Source organism: Ptychodera flava, chromosome 20 (assembly GCF_041260155.1).
Source record: "Ptychodera flava strain L36383 chromosome 20, AS_Pfla_20210202, whole genome shotgun sequence".
Taxonomy (NCBI): Eukaryota; Metazoa; Hemichordata; class Enteropneusta; family Ptychoderidae; genus Ptychodera; species Ptychodera flava.
Genome location: NC_091947.1, coordinates 26,721,986 through 26,741,773, shown reverse-complemented (window position 1 = coordinate 26,741,773; position 19,788 = coordinate 26,721,986). Strand labels below are relative to the sequence as shown.

Sequence of the window (19,788 nt, the reverse complement as noted above, 5' to 3'; positions counted from 1 at the left end):
TGAGGCGCTGCAAAACGGATGACTGTTGAAAGCTATGATAAACGGGGGACTTGTCTAGGACAACCATCTGAATAAAAAAATGTGAAAATTGTTATATCCGGTCATCCTTTTGGACTCACTTTAGAATGATCATATCCATTTACAATTTGTATTTCAAGTATTTTACTTGATTTTGATATGGCTCTACGTAGACCTGAAATAAATTATAATAACAATACAATACAATACTTTACGAAACTCAGGGAGTGCGGTAAGGCAAAAATTACAAAATTGCAAGTTACGACAAAGTTGTACGTGCTGCTACAGGGGAGAAAGTAACAGAAATCAATGACAATAGGTAGTTTATCTTTCAGAGTAAAGATGTGAGCAATATTATACATAAAACCGGACCAACTGATAATTCATGTATTACATTCAATCAGGGCTCAAAGTAGCGACCATTTTCAGTCGCATAGGCGAGCAAATTTTATGAGATTGCGACTGAATTTTTTTCAAGACATTTCTCCATACCGTAATACGTGATCAAATACAACATATATTCGCTCAGTGTTCACGGAGCATTGTCCTGAAAGGTCACGACCCCAAAATACGCATTGAATAAGCATAGCCGTTGAGCGGAGTTACTCAAAGGTTTGAGCGCGTTCTCTCCTCTGCACAGCGCTGCCAATGTGTCTGCTGATGTTATTTTGAATGATCTGTCAAAATATCCCATGAATTTAATGATAAATTTTACTACAATCCAATCAAGTATCAGAAGCAGTTTTAGTGCTGTCACATCATTTCAAATGAACCAATCATAATCCCAGCATAAAATGTCATCAAAATATAGCTGACAAGGGAAAACAAGCAACCAGTAACTGCAACATGTTTCATGCGTTCACGTGCGTAATGAATATTTGCGTTAGTGGCATGTGACCGGCTAGACCATTTCCGGAAATCGTCCCTTGGAAAGCAGATCAAAGCATCGATTTCATCAAGCTTGGACTGGATTATCCTGTTTCATAAAGGTTTTTGTTTTCAGCTAGATCTAAATAGCAAGCAACTTTGTTGAAATATCATGGCAAATCTGCCGGGTAGCGACTGCAATTATGTAGAACCATGGAGGTAGTAGAGAACAGACCATGGATGGGACTGTGGCGATGACCTCAATGACCCGAGCGAGTTCGATACACGCCACAAGTACCGCTGCGATATCACAGCTAGGATTAAATGCGCATAATACGTTTGAGTTTTGTTCTCTTGCCTTCAAAATATCTATCGAAAGTTGATAGTTGCTGCATTTCTATTCAGAGTTTTTGTTGAAAAAAGGAGCTATCTACGGCTAGCGGCTTAATTGGTCCCCCAAAATAGTACTGCTGAAAGTTTTCGGAGTGACCTGCAGAACGGAGTTGTAGAGCGGGGCAAACTGCGTAACACTAAAACTGGATCGCACAGTAACAAATGACGGAAACCGATCGAGCCAGTTGCGACAGCTACTAGACTAGCTGAAGTCTATTTATCATAGAATACAGGTATTTCTCGATATTTCGCGATACAAATTAATTTCCATGCATTCTGGTGTATCTTATCATAACGCAAGTTGATCAACATGTTCTGGCAATGACAGTTGACGCAAACGCAACGAAAGAAAAAGAGATGGGCCGTACTGAAATAAAGACTCTGGCAACAGCTCACACATTAATTTAATCTTTATTAGGGAAACAAATGTACCGATCGGGACATAGGCCTATGATACCATTTTATTCATCTCGTTTTCTTTTATGACGCTTTCCCACATCATATGAGATGATATTTTCTTTGCGACAGCAGTCTAAATATAGCATGTCATCGACTTAGGGGCATGCATTAACGTTGAGCCCTGGATCATGATGATCACTTTCTCAGAGATATCAGTTTAAAACAAGAAAATTACCTTTTAAGTTTACAACTCGTCAAATTGGGCGGTCAGCTAAATTTCCATTATCGATACTAATGATGTCAACAGAATGTCGAAGTTGGTTGTTGTGATAAAGTTAATACGAAAACGAATACGAATACGAATACGAAAATGATGTTTGTTTAAAAAATCTTTCCTCCAAAGATTCCTACTGGCCCACAGGCGCTAATAGCTTGGTAGTTTGCTAAATAGATCGATTTTCGGCTCGATCTATCGATCCCGTGGTCAGTATACCCGCCACTGTAACCTAGTGAGTATTTTGGTTACAATGGCGCGCATATCGACTACGGGATCGATCAATCGAACCAAAAATCGATCTATTCAACAGACTATCCAGCTAAGGAGTGCCTGTGTACTGGCCGTTTGTTTTTAAATCTCTCCTCTAATTATAGCAACGATATCTTTCAATCTAGGGCCTAAAAAGATTGGATCTTTTTCAACTTACATTCTAAAATATTGAAGTATTGATATATTGTCATATAAAAAGCACATTAAGTTCTGTAAAGACAGAACTTTTATATAATACGTACGAAATTTGGACTAAAAATAAAAAATTTTGTCAGTGACTCCAATACGAATACGAATACGAATACGAATACGAAAACGAATACGAAAACGAATACGAAAATAACTTCAGCATCGTAGTGATTGTCCCGAGTGCATCCAGTATCTCCAGAAAGATGGCGAGAGCACTGCGGAGAGCCTGTCAACTCGGTTTACAAGTGAGTTTTAACGTTATAATGTGTGTAACTGAAACTACTGAGCCCTGATCTGATTCCAAACATATTTAGCCAGAAAACAAACCTGAGAGTCGAGGGCTGGTTCCCTGATATTAGTGATAAAATGATCGCATCCCTCACGACTGTACATCGTGTTTTAAATCCGTCTCTTTTTCTTCTCAAAACTATGATCAACCGGTCTTATTTTTATGTTTATGTGAAGTCAACACCCCCTTTGCATTCATTCGTATTCTCAAAACAGAATCAAGACCACAGTCGCTCGAGAGTTATTCAGCTCTGGGACTAGTCGCCCCATAGACGAGTATACAGAAGCGAGATGTTGCTCACGCTTATGTTTTAGCGACGTGTCCGTCGAATTCGGCCGAAAATCACACGAAACGAGCGTTTGTGAAGCAAATCAAGTACCAGGTATGAATTTTGAGAATGATAGGGAACGGTCGACGGTTACATGATAGATGAACTTGCTACTTTTCACGGTAAAATCGAACATCGAAGTGACATGGTGGCAAAATCCCTATACGAAATAGCCATTCTGTTCCAGACTTGAGGTATTTCTCGCTTCTGTATACTCGTCTATGGGGCGACTAGTCCCAGAGCTGAATAACTCTCGAGCGACTGTGATCAAGACATGAAGAATCGCAAACTAGCAATTCTAGGGGTACTTGTAGGACCCGGGTTGTAGGAACACTGTCTGTGATAGCTATCAGTATTGCGTAATTTTATGTACATGACATGCAAATTTTAAGTACACGCACATGAGTGGACTTATCTTTTTTTATTCGCAATCATCCACAATGAAATGTAAAATATTAACATGAAGGCACCTTCGTGGAATGCACTGATTTCTCATGGTTCATATATAGTCAGAAAAGTTAAACTCGGCCGATAAAAGCATGTTGAATTTGCATGTACCGTAACATGTGCATGGTAATATTTGCGTAAAATTGGATATCCCACAGGTGCCTGTAGTTACAGTGTAGTATACATAAAGAGAAGGTGTATACTACACTGGCAACTCCAGGCACATTTCGATGGTAGAGGGACTGTGGACTAGACGTTAAAATTTAAATGAAGACAAAAAAAAATACTAAGAAGTTAAGTTGTTTTGAGTGAGTTATAAACAAACATAGCATGTTAAATTATATAGGTAAAGAAATATTTGAAAAATTGCTGTTACATGTACTTGGATTTTTTAGCAAAGCTACAGAGGCAGCTAGTGAAATTTGTTTTAGTTTTTTATGAACAAGCGTTTCCCCCACTAGTTACCTTGTTACTAATGACTTGGACTCTAGATTTTATAAACTTTCCAGGGCTCCCCCTAAGTCACCAAAATGATTAGCCAACTGATTAGCCAAATCAAAAATCTTGTAGCCACTTTAAGCAACTTTTAGCCAGTTTATGATCTCAATTAAGCGTGGCAATTACAGCTTTTTGCCATTCAGGAGTTCTTAATTTGACAAATCAAGATGTTTTGTATGATGTTCCTGATAGTATTTACATTAAAGACATATTTGTTCAGTTTGTATTGAATAATCTGTGTTTTTATGACATTTCCTGGATAGAAATACTTTTTCATTTCAGATGGTAAACTATTACCACCAGAAATAAAATAAGGTATCAATTGAATTCTAAAAATCTGGTAGCAAAGTGAAGTGTATATTACAACAGGTACAGAACATTTCTGCGGCATTCATTTAGTGTTCACAGTATGAAGCTTGTCATAAGCTACAGGTCTCTCATGCGGCAAATTTATGCAGTTTTCCATAACCAAAATGTTTTAGCCACAAGAATAAAAAATGGTGCAGGAGAAAGCATTTAGTAGCACACTGGCAGTGTAGATACAATTGGCCCCGGTGTTACTTGTATGTCTAGTTGTGATCAAGCAGGCTGAATAGCATTTTGAGTATGAGTATTTTTCTTGAGACCAAAGGGTTTGGCCAAACACAACTCTTGTAAAACAAGACACAATGATATATGTTCATTTAAATTACTCACTGTTTGAGAGTATACATTGTTTTAATGATTATGATAACATTTTAACACAGATATATTTTCACTTGATGTTTTGATATCATAAAGAAATGTCTGGTGATGTTTACTTCTACATCATTAAACTGGTAGAATCTGCAAAAACATTAAAATAATTGAGAATCACATAATTTCTTGTGTAAGTTATAGCAGTTTGAAATAGACCGAATTAATAAATATTAATGAATTGTTGCTTTAATGTTTAGCCTACATGCAAAATTGCAATTCACAAATGTGATGATTTGACAATGGATATGCTTACTGCAATTACTGTTGACAATATCCCTTTGCAATGACTTTTAATAAATTTATTTTAAAACTGACAGTCAAGCTGAATGCAATTTAAATTGGAAGACACCAAAATTACTTTTTACCTATTGTACCACCCTAGGTGGCTCTTTTGAACAATAATTGTACACTTAAAGGGTCTTCATGCATGACATCACATGGTGAGATGACCTAGACTTGACCTTTCAGAAAACCTCAGTTTTTCTCCTCTTCCTTTGTATTATTGCTCCGTTTGTGAAATTTCCCTTTTAAAGTATGGTTTCTACTATCAAACTGAGTATTTGCAGGCCAAATTTTGATTCTAGCAAAGTAGGTAAAACTTCTAGATAGACTGAAGGACGAACGGGGCTCACGGTACGGAGGCAAAACAACAAAGCCTCTGTGTACCACAGACGGAACAGCAACAATGTCTGCTCTACGTACCAGGGAATTTGTAACTTTGTAGAAAGGAGAGTAAACTGTTTCAATACATTGCAACTTTGTAGGAAGGAGAGTAAACTGTTTCAACATCGCATCGTACAACTTTTTTATTGTTAGCTGTAGTTTTTTGTTGAAGTGGCACCAGGGCAGTAAAAATTCATTAGCCACTATGTTCGCCAAACTGGAATTTTTGTAGCCATTTTTAACTTTCTTTCGCATTTGGCTATTATGTCGATCGGGTAGCGGGAGCCCTGCTTTCCACCCTAATAGAGGCATTACATACACAGGCAGTATTAACAGAACAAATCCTGAGGATTAATTTCCACATGCTCCAAGAATAAAACCAAAAAAAAGGTGAAAATAGTGCACAATAAAAATGCCCTGAAAGTAAAATAATTGCTGTGTATATTTTCTGCAATATCCAAAATGATATTCCAAGGTGCTAAGTAGAAGCGGTTATTCCGCTTATTCCGCTTTAGTTATTCATTACAACACAAAAAATGAAAAATAAGAAAGTAGCAGCAATCATCATCAGGGATATTAGAGAAACATGTTTCATAAATCCTGTAGGTGCAAACAGACGAATCCCCTTTTGAACTTTGAGGAGAAAAGGGCATTCTGTTAAATCTGTTCTGACTGTCATTTGCTCAGGCAACTATTCAAATATGATTTTAGGCAGTCTCCTTACCTAGCTTTGGTTTTGGTGATACAGTTTTTCCCCTATTTCAAACTGTGATGCAGATGATTTTAGATGACAAGTTCTTCTGTCTTCTGTCTTTACCAGGCTTGTTGGCACCCAACAGCAATAGTGTCTGCAAAATATTACTATTTCATAACACAGTAAATGGTCATCTATTTTAGACTACAAACATCACTTATCAGTTACTCATATATCCCATAACAATATAAAAATTTTAAAAATTTGTTTTATAAGACATTGCTTTTGTTTTGTACACACTCATAGTTTTAAGTTCTACAGTTGACCCTATGCAATTTGATTCAGAAAAAAGTGCTGGAATAGGAAATATCATATATTAAAAGATATTTATACAATGTATATATGATGATATTTTTCTTTTACCTCCCTTAGATGGGATTGTTTTTTATGACTGTACTGTACAAACACCACCAATATCCAAGGAATTGTAGCTATATGCTGTGTGTACCATAAAAAAAAATTGTTGAGAAAGGTACCATTGGTTAGTGAAATTTCCCCAGATATGTCAACCCTATGGAAAAATTCAATGTGGTCTTCTTCTTTCTCTCAGATCACTGACAATGGCTGGTGTAACACTGCAAGACACTTCTCAATGTCTCAGGTGCAGTCACAACAGACAGAGGTAAGTAGATATATACAGTGTTTCATCCAGGATGGCATCAACAGGGGGTATTCCCCCGTTACCAGAAATTTAGGGGGATTTCACCAGTTCATGTGTTCTACTTGTATCTCTAAGGTGTGACTGGCACCATTTCATGGGGGTCGTCGGGCCGGTCCCCCATCGACAAATTACTAGGGGGTGCCAACATTTCAACAGACGGGAATCCCCATCCCCCTGTCTAGATAAAACACTGTATATATGAGAATATATTGTGCCATTGTTTCAACATCTACATCCAAACATTTGGACATCCTCATTGGTTTCAACGGTAAGGTTGGAGAAACGGGGAAAAAGGTTTAATTACTGAAAACCTCTTGTAGCCAAACTTTGGTACAGAGTTAAAGTATAAATAATTTTGTTCTCTCCTTGGATCAGTAAACTGTGAAAAGGGTCAGAATTGGGCAGTTTTGTTGTTTTTGAAACATTACATTGATGATAGATATCCATGTACAATCCCAGGAAAGCCATATGGTAATTCATCATGACCAGTAATAAAAGTTGAACTGGCAAAGACGAGAGCATGGCTGTATATCAACAGATAGTTTGAAAATACAGTACTCATCTGAGTATAAGCCCCTGCTTGTGTATAGCCCCTATACTGATTTCAGAAGATTTTTGGAAATGTTGTACGTTGGTGTATAGGCTCTATCCGAGTTTAACTCACATACGGAAAGTTAGGAGAGTATAATGAGTCATTACAGTTGGTAAAATTACTTTTCAGATCACAGAAACTATTATAAGATGTTCAAACAAAGGGACATTGCAGTTCCTGCGACAGTATCTCAAAGAAAATGGCAGGTTTTCCAGTACCTTTATGCTTCTGTGACCTTCCATCCCCCATTACCTGAATAGAATAGTCCTACTTCAAAGTCACATCCACCATTGTTTATATTTTATTCACGTTCATGATGTTAGTTTTCATTCTTTAAATATGCAACTTTTTCATTTGTTCGAAGCAACAATTGATTGTTGCCTTTACCAATGTATATATGTACATTTATGCACATGTTGTTTTTGTGATGTTTGAGGATCTGTGTATGGATATGTGTGGGGGCGTATATTGTCAAATTCCAAAATGAATTGATGTTGTTTACATCTGGTCTGTTTCTCTCTCAATATTGAACACACAGACTGCCAAGGGTGATTCAGTGAAGACAGTTACAATGATACCGGGAGATGGAGTCGGCCCTGAGATGATGGGATGTGTCAGGGAAGTGTTTAAACACACAGGTGTGCCTGTAGATTTTGAAGAAATCTTTGTCAGGTAAAGGTGAAGTCTCTTCTAATTAGTAACTTTGATAATTCAGAAAGATTTGATACTGATGATTCTAGATACTAGGTACAAAGAATATCCGTAACCTTCTGATACGGTAGTGTATTTGACAGTCTGATTTTTTACAAGTTAGTTGATTGTAACCCCATTTTGACCAACTTGACAAGCTTGCGTATAGCTATGTGTTAAGTATGCGTCTGAGATCAACATTGACATCCTATGCTTCACAAATTACTACAACAAACTTATCCCAAATCCAGAAATGTAGAAGGTCATTTTATTTGTCACACATTTGTCTTTGTAGTATTATTCTTCTGTTGTCAATAGTTTAGCATAATAAGATAGTGCATACATTTCTGTGCCATGCTTCTGCTTAATTCCAAATCAATTTTAACCCAAAATTTTAGTGCAACATTTTACCAATTTTAATGATTTTTTCTGTAAATTTTTTTGATAATTTTGAACCAAATGGTCATCACATTTCATTGGCTACAGTTTCTCATCAAAATTTTGGCAAAAATCTTAAAAAAATTGACTGGGATATATTTTTCAAAGGCGACAAAATTTGACTTTGGCGCTCAATAAATTCTATCAATACTCATATGTTTGCAAAAAAAACCATTTGGTATATATAGGTTTTGGTGAACCATATGGTAGTTGTCTGAAGCCATTCTGTGTCTGCATTGAGATACTCTGAGAACTGTGTGAGAGGTCTTTGACCCCTCTCAGTTCTGCAATCTTGTGCCCCCTAATTTGTGTGGAGCCTTTAAAAATGATCTGATGTGCAAAACATAGCCTGTTGTTGTACTCAACTGATGTTGCAAGTTTGCCTATACACAGTGGTCAAACGTCACCCTTCTGGGTTTGAGCAAGGCATAGTGGAGACAGGTTGATACAATGATTGCAAGAAGCTTTCCAGCGGGAAGAGAGTTTTTTGATTTGGTACTTTTTTCCTTGCAGTGATGTCCATGGTCAAAGTGCCTCCTTGGATGACATCATAGATTCCTTCAAGAGAAACAGTGTAAGCCTCAAGGGACCCATAGAAAACCCTTTTCAAGACAGCGGTGAACTGGAAACACTCAACATAAAAATCAGGTAAAATGAAGACACCACAGTGCATTACAGTTACTATCAGCTCCTGTGGCAGAGGTGAAATTATTTGGTTAAAGGTTATTGGTTAAGAGTCGTAAGGTATTGAAAGGTAACCACTACAGCAAAGTTAACAATGGTTATGACAAGTTAGACTGATTTTTTTCACATGATATGTTGAAGATGATGTACCAGTATGTACCATGGTACATTGTAGTTTCCGGCCGGCTTGTAAATTTTAGACCTTTAACCTTTATCCTTCCAAGTTCCTATGTCACAATCAGGTCAAGTCGGTTAAAACCAGTGAGGCATAACATGTGCTGTTTGTTACATTTAAAGAAAAGCTGATCTTGTCAGAGCAGTAGACATGAGCACACTACTCCCCAACCCATATGCAAATCAACTTAGATGTTTCTGACATTTTGGAGGTGGTCGTCCGGAAAACCGCCCAATTTTCAGAATAGCATATTAGTACTGGTATCCGTCTCAAAAGTGAAAGACTTAAAACTTTTGCTCAAACTCTCCTCAATGAAATATTTACCAATATTTGAAAATCAAATGGCTGCAATCCCTGTGTAAACTTATGGGGAAAAATGAAATGTTCAATTTTCAAAAAAATGAGATGGTGAAAATTTTCCATACTCCAAGAGCTTTAAAATGAACCCCAAAAAGTGGTAGACCAGAAAACTATGGAACAAATCCAGAGAGACGTTAATCTGGAGTCAAATATTGGTTTGTGGATCTGTCAATGTATACTCTGATTGTCAACATAGCAATTCAGTAAACATCTTGTGTTTTTTGTCACAGGAGGGGGCTTGACATGTTTGCCAACGTAGTGAAGTGTCGTAGCATGCCAGGCCTGCACACAAAACACTCAAACCTTGACCTTGTTGTTGTGAGAGAGCAGACAGAGGGTGAATACAGCTCACTGGAACACGAGGTGAGTGATATCTGTTGACAGTACTGTCATGATCAAATCATCATTACAGTACTTTTCAGCAAGGGTTGCATCGTGTTTTGTTTTAGCATCAGAGCTGACTGATTAAATTTATCAAGAAAGTCAGTAACAATTTTGTATTAATTTTAAATTCTTTTAAATTTAAATTTTAAATTAAATTCTGGAGTTCTACCATTTTCTAAGCGAGTATATTGTATGTGACATCAATGTCACCATGCATTTTGAACTTATACAACGTTCTCTTGCAACAAAAGAAAATTGTTGCATTGCCAGGAGAATACTTTTAGGTAATTTTAAACTTTCAAATCACAATCTGTTTTACCAAGAAAACTAGAAATAAGCCTGTGTATGGTAACTAAATCATTTTGCATTATTGTTCTCATTTTGTACCATGCTGTACATCTCCATGGTTGGAATAGAACCTGTCCATAAAAATTCCTCTGTGCAATTGCATTGAATAATGAAGGAACATCCTGCAATAGAGGATGTGAGCCGCATTGAATATTGAATTATTAAAAAAGCTGTTCCAGAATAATTCCTGTTTGCCCATCCAGACGTAGCAGTGAAGCATGTATGGCAAACACATCACTGGCAATGCCCCTTTCTATGTGGAGCTATTATTGCAGTTCAACATAAGCCCATGGGTACTTTTACATTTTTTGATCATGCAAGGCACCTCAGCCCAACCTGATTATAATTATAAAACTACTTAAGGCAGTATGCACCTCAATACTGAAAGACTTAATTAATAAACTTTTGTTCAAACTTTCCAAAAGGAAACTTAACCATTTTCTTTTGAATCAAGAATGCAAATTGGGGATCACTCTGCAAATTTTGGTGCTAGAAATGTTTACTGACCTATGAAATTCAAAATGGCTGCCATTCCAGTCTTAAAAGGTATACTATCACCTGTTCCAATTTTGCCACAGTTACCATGGAAAGAGAAAATCTAACCAGCACCCTGACATGAGCATTTTGAGTACCAAGGAACGCCCCTTTGACCATATTTGGGCATATTTCCACCATATTTGGACATATTTAGATTACAGGTGACTGTATACCTTTAAGTCAATTGGGGAAATTAAATTTTTGATTTTCAGAAAAAAGAACAGTGAAAACTTTATTACTCCAGGAGTTTCAAAATAAGCCTCCTCAAGCAGTAGACCAGGAAAGCATGGTAAAAATTTTAGAGTCTGAATATCTGTACCCATTCTACAACAATTAGAACTGGCGCAAAGTATTCAATGCTCACTGTTTTCTCCATTGTTTTACATATCATCAAAGTGGAGCTTGTTATTTTGCATTGCAGAGTGTGGATGGAGTAGTGGAGTGTCTTAAGATCATAACACGGGCTAAGTCCAGGAGGATAGCCAAGTTTGCCTTTGACTACGCCACCAAACACGGCAGAAAGAAAGTCACCGCTGTACACAAGGCAAATATCATGTGAGTGTGACAGAAGTTGACCTTGGTTTGTCGTTCTCATACTGCTACTACCCTTCCATGGATATGTAGATATTTGCTGTCAATGTTGCTGTTTATTGTAGAAAATTGATGATGTCTCATTATTGATTTGATGTAGGTTTCCTAGTTGCCGACATTCAACTAGACATTTTCCATGTTTCTATTGTGATACTTTGCTGTTTGTATATTTACCAATGACAAATGATAACACAAAAATAACTCCAACTCATTCTTTTTCGGCAGATTAGACTTTTTCATAGATTCAACCTCTAACATGGTTCAGTCACATACCGTGTAGTACCCTTAACCATTTCACCACAATGGTTTAGCCCAAACCTGTTGTTATCAGTGGTGGGCATGGACCCGTTTACTTGGAATTAGGGGTGAACAGCTTAAGTGCTATTTATTCCTCCATAATATGACAAGCACACGTCAGCCGGGAAATTTTTCAGAAAGTTGAAAATAATTTAGGAAAAATATTTGCAATGGGGAAGTAATAGAGCAGTTGAAACTTGGCACATAAACACTTTCTCATACAATTCATAAAAGTACGACTTGGATATGATTTTGTCATTTCAGGAAGCTCGGTGATGGCTTGTTTCTACAGAGCTGTCAAGAGGTATCTGAACTCTACCCCAAGATCAAGTTTGAGTCGATGATCATCGATAACTGCTGTATGCAGCTTGTCTCCAATCCACACCAGTTTGATGTCATGGTGATGCCCAACCTGTACGGATCCATCGTTGACAACGTGGCCGCTGGACTTGTTGGTGGTGCCGGCGTGGTGCCAGGGGAGAGCTACTCCAATGACTTTGCCATCTTTGAACCGGTAAGTGTCGATGTGTCACCAAGGTGATGCAAAGAATCATGGGTAGTAAACCAGTGTGAAGTGAGACTTTTGTTTTATATCTGTTTTCTGTGATTTAATATTAGAGTAGTTTTATGTGTAAGAGGATATACATTGTGATATAAATATAATTCCAAAATGACGTCATTGTTCCAACAGTAATATGTAAAAATAACAATATTTGTCTGCATATTTTATATTACAATTTTGGATATTATGCATGCAAGAATGATGAAAGTACAATTTAGTAGGCAATTTATGGTGTTACTGTGTATACTAAAAGACATATATACGACACAGACTACAAGCTGCAACAACAGCCGAGCATGCAATCACTGCGGGGCCAAAGGCCCCCCATTTTGTTTCATATTAGCGTGTCACTTTTTCGCCGCACATACGTCGTGTACGCGTACAGTGAGTCAAATCCGCCTTTTACGCTATGTATTAAATTTCGCAAAATTTCCACGCTGCACAGCTTAATATTGATGGAAGAGTTGCAGATTCAATTTCCTCACATGTTGACCTTTCCATTATGATATTTTGGCAATAATTTCATGAAGGAATTATGAAAATACATATGTGATAATTATTCATATGCAAAAATAGGTGAAAACAGTCAACAGCCAAACGATCGTTAACTCGTCATTTCATAAAAATAAGAGGGAAATCAAAAAAGTAAAACGATAGAGTTTTAGTTAACCTTCATGAGATGTGCTATTTCAAATATCGTAAGAAATTACGGCGAAATGAAAAAGTTAAACCAATGGGTTTTTTCAGATATATTTTTCATTTTACGACGCGGCGAATAAGCTTGATTTCCCGTAGAAAACAATAGCGTGTAATATACCGAACAGATTGCACACTTCTCGTCGGTTCAAATTCCTCAATTTTGAACGAATACTGATGAAAATTGACATGGTGATCCTTTGATTAATATACAAAATTCCTATCGTTTTAGATTTTTGAATTTCTTCACGAAAATTGTTTTATTTGAAATTTATTTATTCCGATCACTGAAATATACTGTTGCCGTCAATGATTTGCGAGCTGACGGCGTGTACATATGCAGAACACGGGCCTTAAATTGACGCATTTTTATCAGTATGCGTCTTGTAAGATGTACAGACCAAATGCATGTCATGTTGTTGTAATTTATACCAAATTTTGGCGAAAATCAACGATGAAAATTCCAGTAAATTTGAAAAAAACCACAGAACGGAGGCGAACGGGCGCAGACTCTCCACTGTAATCGTGCAGTGAACGTTATCGATCGATATCCTTTTATCGGAAATTGATACATTGTTGTCGTGCTCACTCGCAGGTCATATTCAGCTCACAATGGCGCCAAACTTGCAAAGAGCGCCAAAATGTGAACGCATCGCCAAAACTGTAAAAAAGTGTCGACGATTCAATCTAAGTACAAGAAACCGACGGATACGTTGATTTTATGCTAGCTAAGTCAATATATACGGGCTATGTGGACATATTAATGATTTGACCTCGACACATGAGCCCGTACGCCAGCAGATGTCGATCGATATTCTATTGAAAATAAATTGATACAATGTTCGCTGTCGTCACTAGCAACCGGCCGAAAGCGCTCTCAGGTAGAATATATGCTTCGCGGAATACGAAACATTCAGGCATACGTTCGTCCCGCAGTGGAACACTGACAAACTTTGTCCAAATTTTCTGGAGCAGCTATATTTAGTAACAAATGTGTAACTGTGAACAGCACTTTTTAAAGTCATTGCTAACTTTCTCATGCAATATATCTCTCACTGTGATGAGTTTGTTCATGTGTCTGCCTGTATAATGAGAGACTGTGGTCTGAAAAATATAAAATCTATCATGATATGGTGTACTCCAGGTATATTTTATATAACAGCCTGTTCAGAGTCATCTTTAAAGCTGAAAATAAAAACTGTCTGGACCACAAGACATAATTGTGATCCATCATACAATAATTTGATGGAATGCCATACAAATAAATGTGTTTGTTTTGAAAAAAAAACCAGCATTCTGAAATCATTCTGGACTTCAGTAATAATAGTGTACTGTCTACATGGTGTGATTCCTTTTCATTGAAAACTAGCATTCTAAAATCATTCTGAATCACAGTAATACACTATACTTTCCTTATCTTCATCTATAGTGAGGACTTTATTGTTTGCTAATGTTAGCACATGCTATCGGATGTTTGGTTTATTTCATTTATTAGCAAAGTATTTGACGTTGATAAATTGCAGGTAGAATATTTATGCACTCAAACTGTTTATTTTAAATGCGAGATCTTGGAGAGATTCCTCATTGGAACAAATCTACCACAATTCTGATGCATCACATCTGCTGTATGTCTTCTTACCCTGTATTGGAGTGAAAAATAAAATTTTTTACCCTACATATTTTATCAGAAAAAAAAATGGATTTGATTTTTGTCACCATAGGAAATGTTCAGGAGATTAATCGAATGGAATGCAAGACAGTATAAAAACTTGATAAGTTATTGACCCAAGAATAAAAATTTGACTTATGAAAGGAACAATTATGGCCATGTTATGGCCATTCTTAAATGTCAAAGTGAATATCCATAGCAACAGCCTCCAGGAAATTGGCATTTCCATGACAACAATGACTGGTGACAGTCAGTAATTAGACTCCATGGATTGGAAGTATGAAGAAAAAAGTGCCCTTGTTCCATTCATCTGAGATGTTCTGTACTACATGATGCGTACTTAATGATACAGTGAAAAGTTTTTGATTTCTCGTTGAAGTACGTGTAATTGTCATTGTACAGTCAATAATATTATGTTCAGCCTTGGTGTGTGAGAGTTTGACTGCCACATAACCAATGACAGTTTGTTCTCATGTTATAGTAACCCAAAGTATTTCACAATGTGTATCTAAGAATCAAAACTAGATGTAAAACTTGTGACAAAGTCTTTGCTTGGAACATCAAATTGACTTTGGTATTTAAAATTATAACCGAGAGTTTTCATTGGCCACTATAAAGATCAGTGTGCAGGTTTTACTAGTGTAAGTGATTTCCTTAACCCTTTAGCCGCCATGGTTTGGCCCAAACCCACTGTTATCAATGGTGACTGTGGACTTTTTTACAAGGAATAGGTTGAACAGGTTTGGTTAATACACTCAAATAGACCATTACTGGAACATATTATACACATCTGGCTGAGTTCATGCATTGATTCGGCTTATAGTAAGTAAGAGGTAACCTGTCATAAATGATGAAATATCTTGAGAGTCACCAGTCTTTAGTATTAGCCGTGAAATGTGGTCGATTAAGCCATAGTATCACAGACATCCAGTCATGCATTCCTATGTTTGGTTTGACACAAGTGATAGACAGCTTCTTGCCTTCATGTAAAATTGTTCAAAAAATCATGTTTTTGTGTGTTTTACATAAAATCTCACATTAATCATTTTGCAGGGTGCTAGACATACCTATTCCCAGGCAGCTGGTAGGAATGTAGCCAACCCTACAGCAATGCTTCTTTGTGCTTCAAACATGCTCCGCCATCTCAAGTAAGTGTCTGGTTTCAACAGCTAAATACTATAATTGTCTTTTATCATAACGTTAAAAGAGAGTGTTGTTCATTACAACGGCAAATAGATATCTGTCTTGTATCCTCAGTCTACTTGGCAAGGATGCTAGAACACTTAGGGAATGTACAGGAGTACTTTTAATTTACTATAATAGCAAGAACTCCACTCTTCAACACTTTATTGGGGCTGTCACTATATGACCCTGTGCTGAAGTACATGCCCAATAATTTTGTGAAATGTTGACAAAAATGTTTGACTTTCAATATCTTGCACTGTTCATCTTTCAGTTTACAGTTCCATGCTAATTTGATCCAGAATGCTGTGGAGAAGGTCATCAGAGTTGGAAAAGTAAGTCAGCGTGGGTTTTGCTTTTTAGAATTCAAGAGCAGAAGGGAAGCTTTCAACCTATTGAAGAAAAGTTAAAAAAAAGAAGTCTGTGATGTTGATCAAAAACAGAAATTGACTTGAAATGATTTGCCACAAAGGAAAGAAACTTAAAGGGGCAGTACTCAATCCTTGGTTCTCACATTAGCAGTTGTTGATACTGACTGTTTATGTGATTTTAGTCCTGTGTTCTCCTTGAAAGTTGTGCACAGTTAGTCAATTTGCTCATTGATAAAGCTGATAGAAAACCTGCCCCTTTAATGCAGCTTAGATGATAGAATATGTTTCTTTGGGTAATTTAGATGCATGTCTAGAGAGAAGACGTGTAGATATGCTAATATCTTATCTGTTGATTTCACATGGACAGCTTTGATCATTTCAGTAGGTGAATTTTAAGTTATCCACTGTCCTCAAAACGTGAAGTTTAGCAGAGAAGATGCCAAGACAAAACCTAAAAAGTTATTCATATTTTCTACACTGTTGTCTCAAGGAGCCATGTTCAGTTGCTAGTTGTTGGTTTCTTTGCCTTCATGCATATTGAAGACCTGGAAAATCTAGTGCTGATGTCATAACAAAAACTTTGTGCATGATATTTATTTGTATGTTCATTTCACTGTCTAGGTTCGCACTCGAGATATGGGAGGTTATGCCACTTCTACGGAATTCACAAGGGCAGTCACCAACAACATCCGTGTATGAAAACTGACAAGATCGGACGCAAAGTGACATCATACGAGGCTGTCGCTGAAATCTGCACAACTCAATTGTATCTGTGTTTATTTATTTGAAGTGTCGTAGTTGAGAGCAAAAGAGAATGTATTGAAGCAGGTGCATGTAGTTATTTATGGAAATATACGGTACAGCTGATACAGACATAGTCAACTTTGTGTGATATACTCATAAAAGCTTTGACAAAACATAGTACCATGTCCTTTTGATAATCGGCCAGTGTTAGGAGTGTCAGGTCCAGTAGATTGTGTTAAGACTTAGGATGATAGGAATTTCAAAGCCTTAGTACTGAAAATTTTATGATCAGAGCAGACACCATGTGATGTTTTGTCGTGCCCTATGTCAAAAGAAAGGTTTTTTCTTTGGAGTGTTGTGTAATAATGAGACTAGGTGACATGATATGGTATGTCTGTCCATCAAATGTGATCTAAGTGTGGCTCTGTGTGTTCCAATTGTTGTGTTGAACTATTTTACTATGTGATGTGATTGGCCGCAGGAGAGTTTTCAATCTATTATTGTAAATTAACATCAAAGGTGATTTTACTGTTTAAATAGCAAAGATTGTCGAAGAGATTCATCTAGCATCATCTATTTTGAAACTAGCAGTGAACTGTTTTCACATAGGCATGCCATTTGTGAAATGAGAAATACATAAAGAATGTAAATAGAGTCTTGATGTCTTATGTCAGAAGAAAAGAATCATGGAATCAGACTGCTTTTGAACTATGCTACCAATAACGGTAATTCAAAGGAAGTTTTGAGAAACCACAACAATGAGATACTTTGGGTTTATATTCGACCTAGCTGTTACATCTACCAGTCTAATTTCATGTTTCATCTCAATGCGACACATGCCTTCGATACTCGTTGATATTTTCAATAAAAAATTATGTTTTGTCAATATATCTTTTAGTCATGTAGCAAAGAACACAAACTGCTCATCATTGTTTAGCAAAGCAGTCAAATTGGCAAGTTCACCTCAAAAGAGCAACTTCGCATTGTATATGGTGAGTTCTGTGAAATATAAACATGAAAGCGACATTTGAAGTCTTTGAAAGTCAACAATATACTCAAGTTTTGTACAAGTTTATGTCAACATGAAAATATTTTATTTTTGTTCAGAGTAGCAAACAGTCACTGAAATAATGTTTCTTAGAAGATATGTTGTATACCAAGACACATCTCAGACAAACATCTTTGAAGTACTTGTACTCATAATTGCACCTTCTGTGTGTTCGATAACTTATCCCTTCTTTTGTATATATTCATAAAGAAAAAACATGGTCTTGTTGGTGTTAAAGGCAAATCTAGGATGGCGCCACTTTTGTAGGAAGCTTTCCACAGAGTTTGTGAACAAATCTCTAATGATTATGTCACAAATTGTGTGTCGAAGCCTTTGAAGTTGGAATTGATAACAAACATAAGAAGTGACCATAGAATCCAAACAAAAGATAGCAAAGTTTACAATGCAAGAGTATGAAATGATAGGACCTCAAATGATTTTTATTTGTGAAAACAATATATTTTCAACCTCGATTTAATAAGTTTCTCCACGCTACTGCTAGAACGTAGATGGGTCCACAGCATTTACAGTACAACCACCCCTACTTCAAGAAAACACGTTCGCATTATGACCATTTTTATTTTGGAATGATGTATGTGTATTTTATCTTTTTTAATACCCTTTTCATTGCTGTGTACTACAGAGAATTTTAACAGCACTGTTCCTATTTAAAGAGCACAGAGTATTTATAATGTGCTATTTAACTACCTGCCAGATTAAAGCTAATATTTACATTCACATTTAGTGCTGTTTTTTGTCACCCAGGTGCTTAAAGGCACATGAGCTGCAACTTTTGACATGATTTTCATGATTTTATATTTAGATTAAAATTAGTTCATAGAAATAGTCTTACTCAGAGATGGCTCAGATGCTTACTCAAGTATAATTATCCACTGAGTATGACTGCATGGGGAGGTTTCCGTGAGACAAATAATAAATGGATGCCGTATCCAAATATGACGACCTCCATACAACTACATGATAAACAGCGGAAATGGTGCATGTACACATTTGAATCTTAACAAACACAACATGGTGCAACCCACTGAAAGGACGAGAAAGGGATTCACTCCACTTTGACAAAAAATTCTGTTTCATGTAACATGGTGAGATTTTGAAAATGGCGGGAAATTTAAAATGAACAAAAATCTATTCAATTTCTTGCCTATTCTGCAACAAGCAAACGTTGAGGACGTTGAGGCATAGTTAACGACTAAATCGTTCAGTTTTCAGATTGCAATGAATATCTGAGGAAATTGGAGGTACCTTGAGGTTGAACAAATTTTGCAGAGGTGCAGCTCATGGGCCTTTCGGAAGTATACATTAAAGAAATTTTGTGTCAGTCAATTGATTATAAGAGATATATATTAACATAGACACATTTTTATGTCAATGATGCTACTTTAACATTTGCATGAACATTTTAAGTGCCTTCTGCCTTTAATCTTGATTCCTCTGGCATATTGGACAGTCAAGAGTTTCCAAATAGCTGCAATATTCTGAACAATTTTTAGAAATGGATATATATATATACCAAACTAAGTGATCCATTATGTAATACTGAAGAACTGAATAGAGTGCACTAGAGTTCAATGTACAATAAATTACCCACAATTCTCTTTGATTAGT

At 36.6% G+C, this 19,788-nt stretch overlaps 1 protein-coding gene across 1 annotated transcript; it reads left to right on the top strand.

Annotated features, from left to right (window-relative positions):
- The first annotated feature begins 2,505 nt into the window (after window positions 1-2,505).
- LOC139120447 (isocitrate dehydrogenase [NAD] subunit beta, mitochondrial-like) lies at window positions 2,506-18,897 on the top strand. Its single transcript, XM_070684857.1, has 10 exons — window positions 2,506-2,658; window positions 6,681-6,752; window positions 7,922-8,055; window positions 9,025-9,159; window positions 9,961-10,093; window positions 11,421-11,554; window positions 12,152-12,401; window positions 15,868-15,962; window positions 16,271-16,331; window positions 16,989-18,897. Exons 1-10 carry the CDS (start codon window positions 2,617-2,619, stop codon window positions 17,064-17,066), a joined length of 1,134 nt encoding a protein of 377 aa, XP_070540958.1. The 5' UTR covers window positions 2,506-2,616; the 3' UTR covers window positions 17,067-18,897.
- Window positions 18,898-19,788: the final 891 nt, after the last annotated feature.

Coding starts and splice junctions, on each gene's coding strand:
- LOC139120447 (XM_070684857.1), top strand. CDS start 2,617: ATGGCGAGAGCACTGCGGAGAGCCTGTCAACTCGGTTTACAA. Junction 12,402..15,867: donor ACTTTGCCATCTTTGAACCG/GTAAGTGTCGAT, acceptor ATCATTTTGCAG/GGTGCTAGACATACCTATTC. Junction 15,963..16,270: donor AACATGCTCCGCCATCTCAA/GTAAGTGTCTGG, acceptor TTCATCTTTCAG/TTTACAGTTCCATGCTAATT.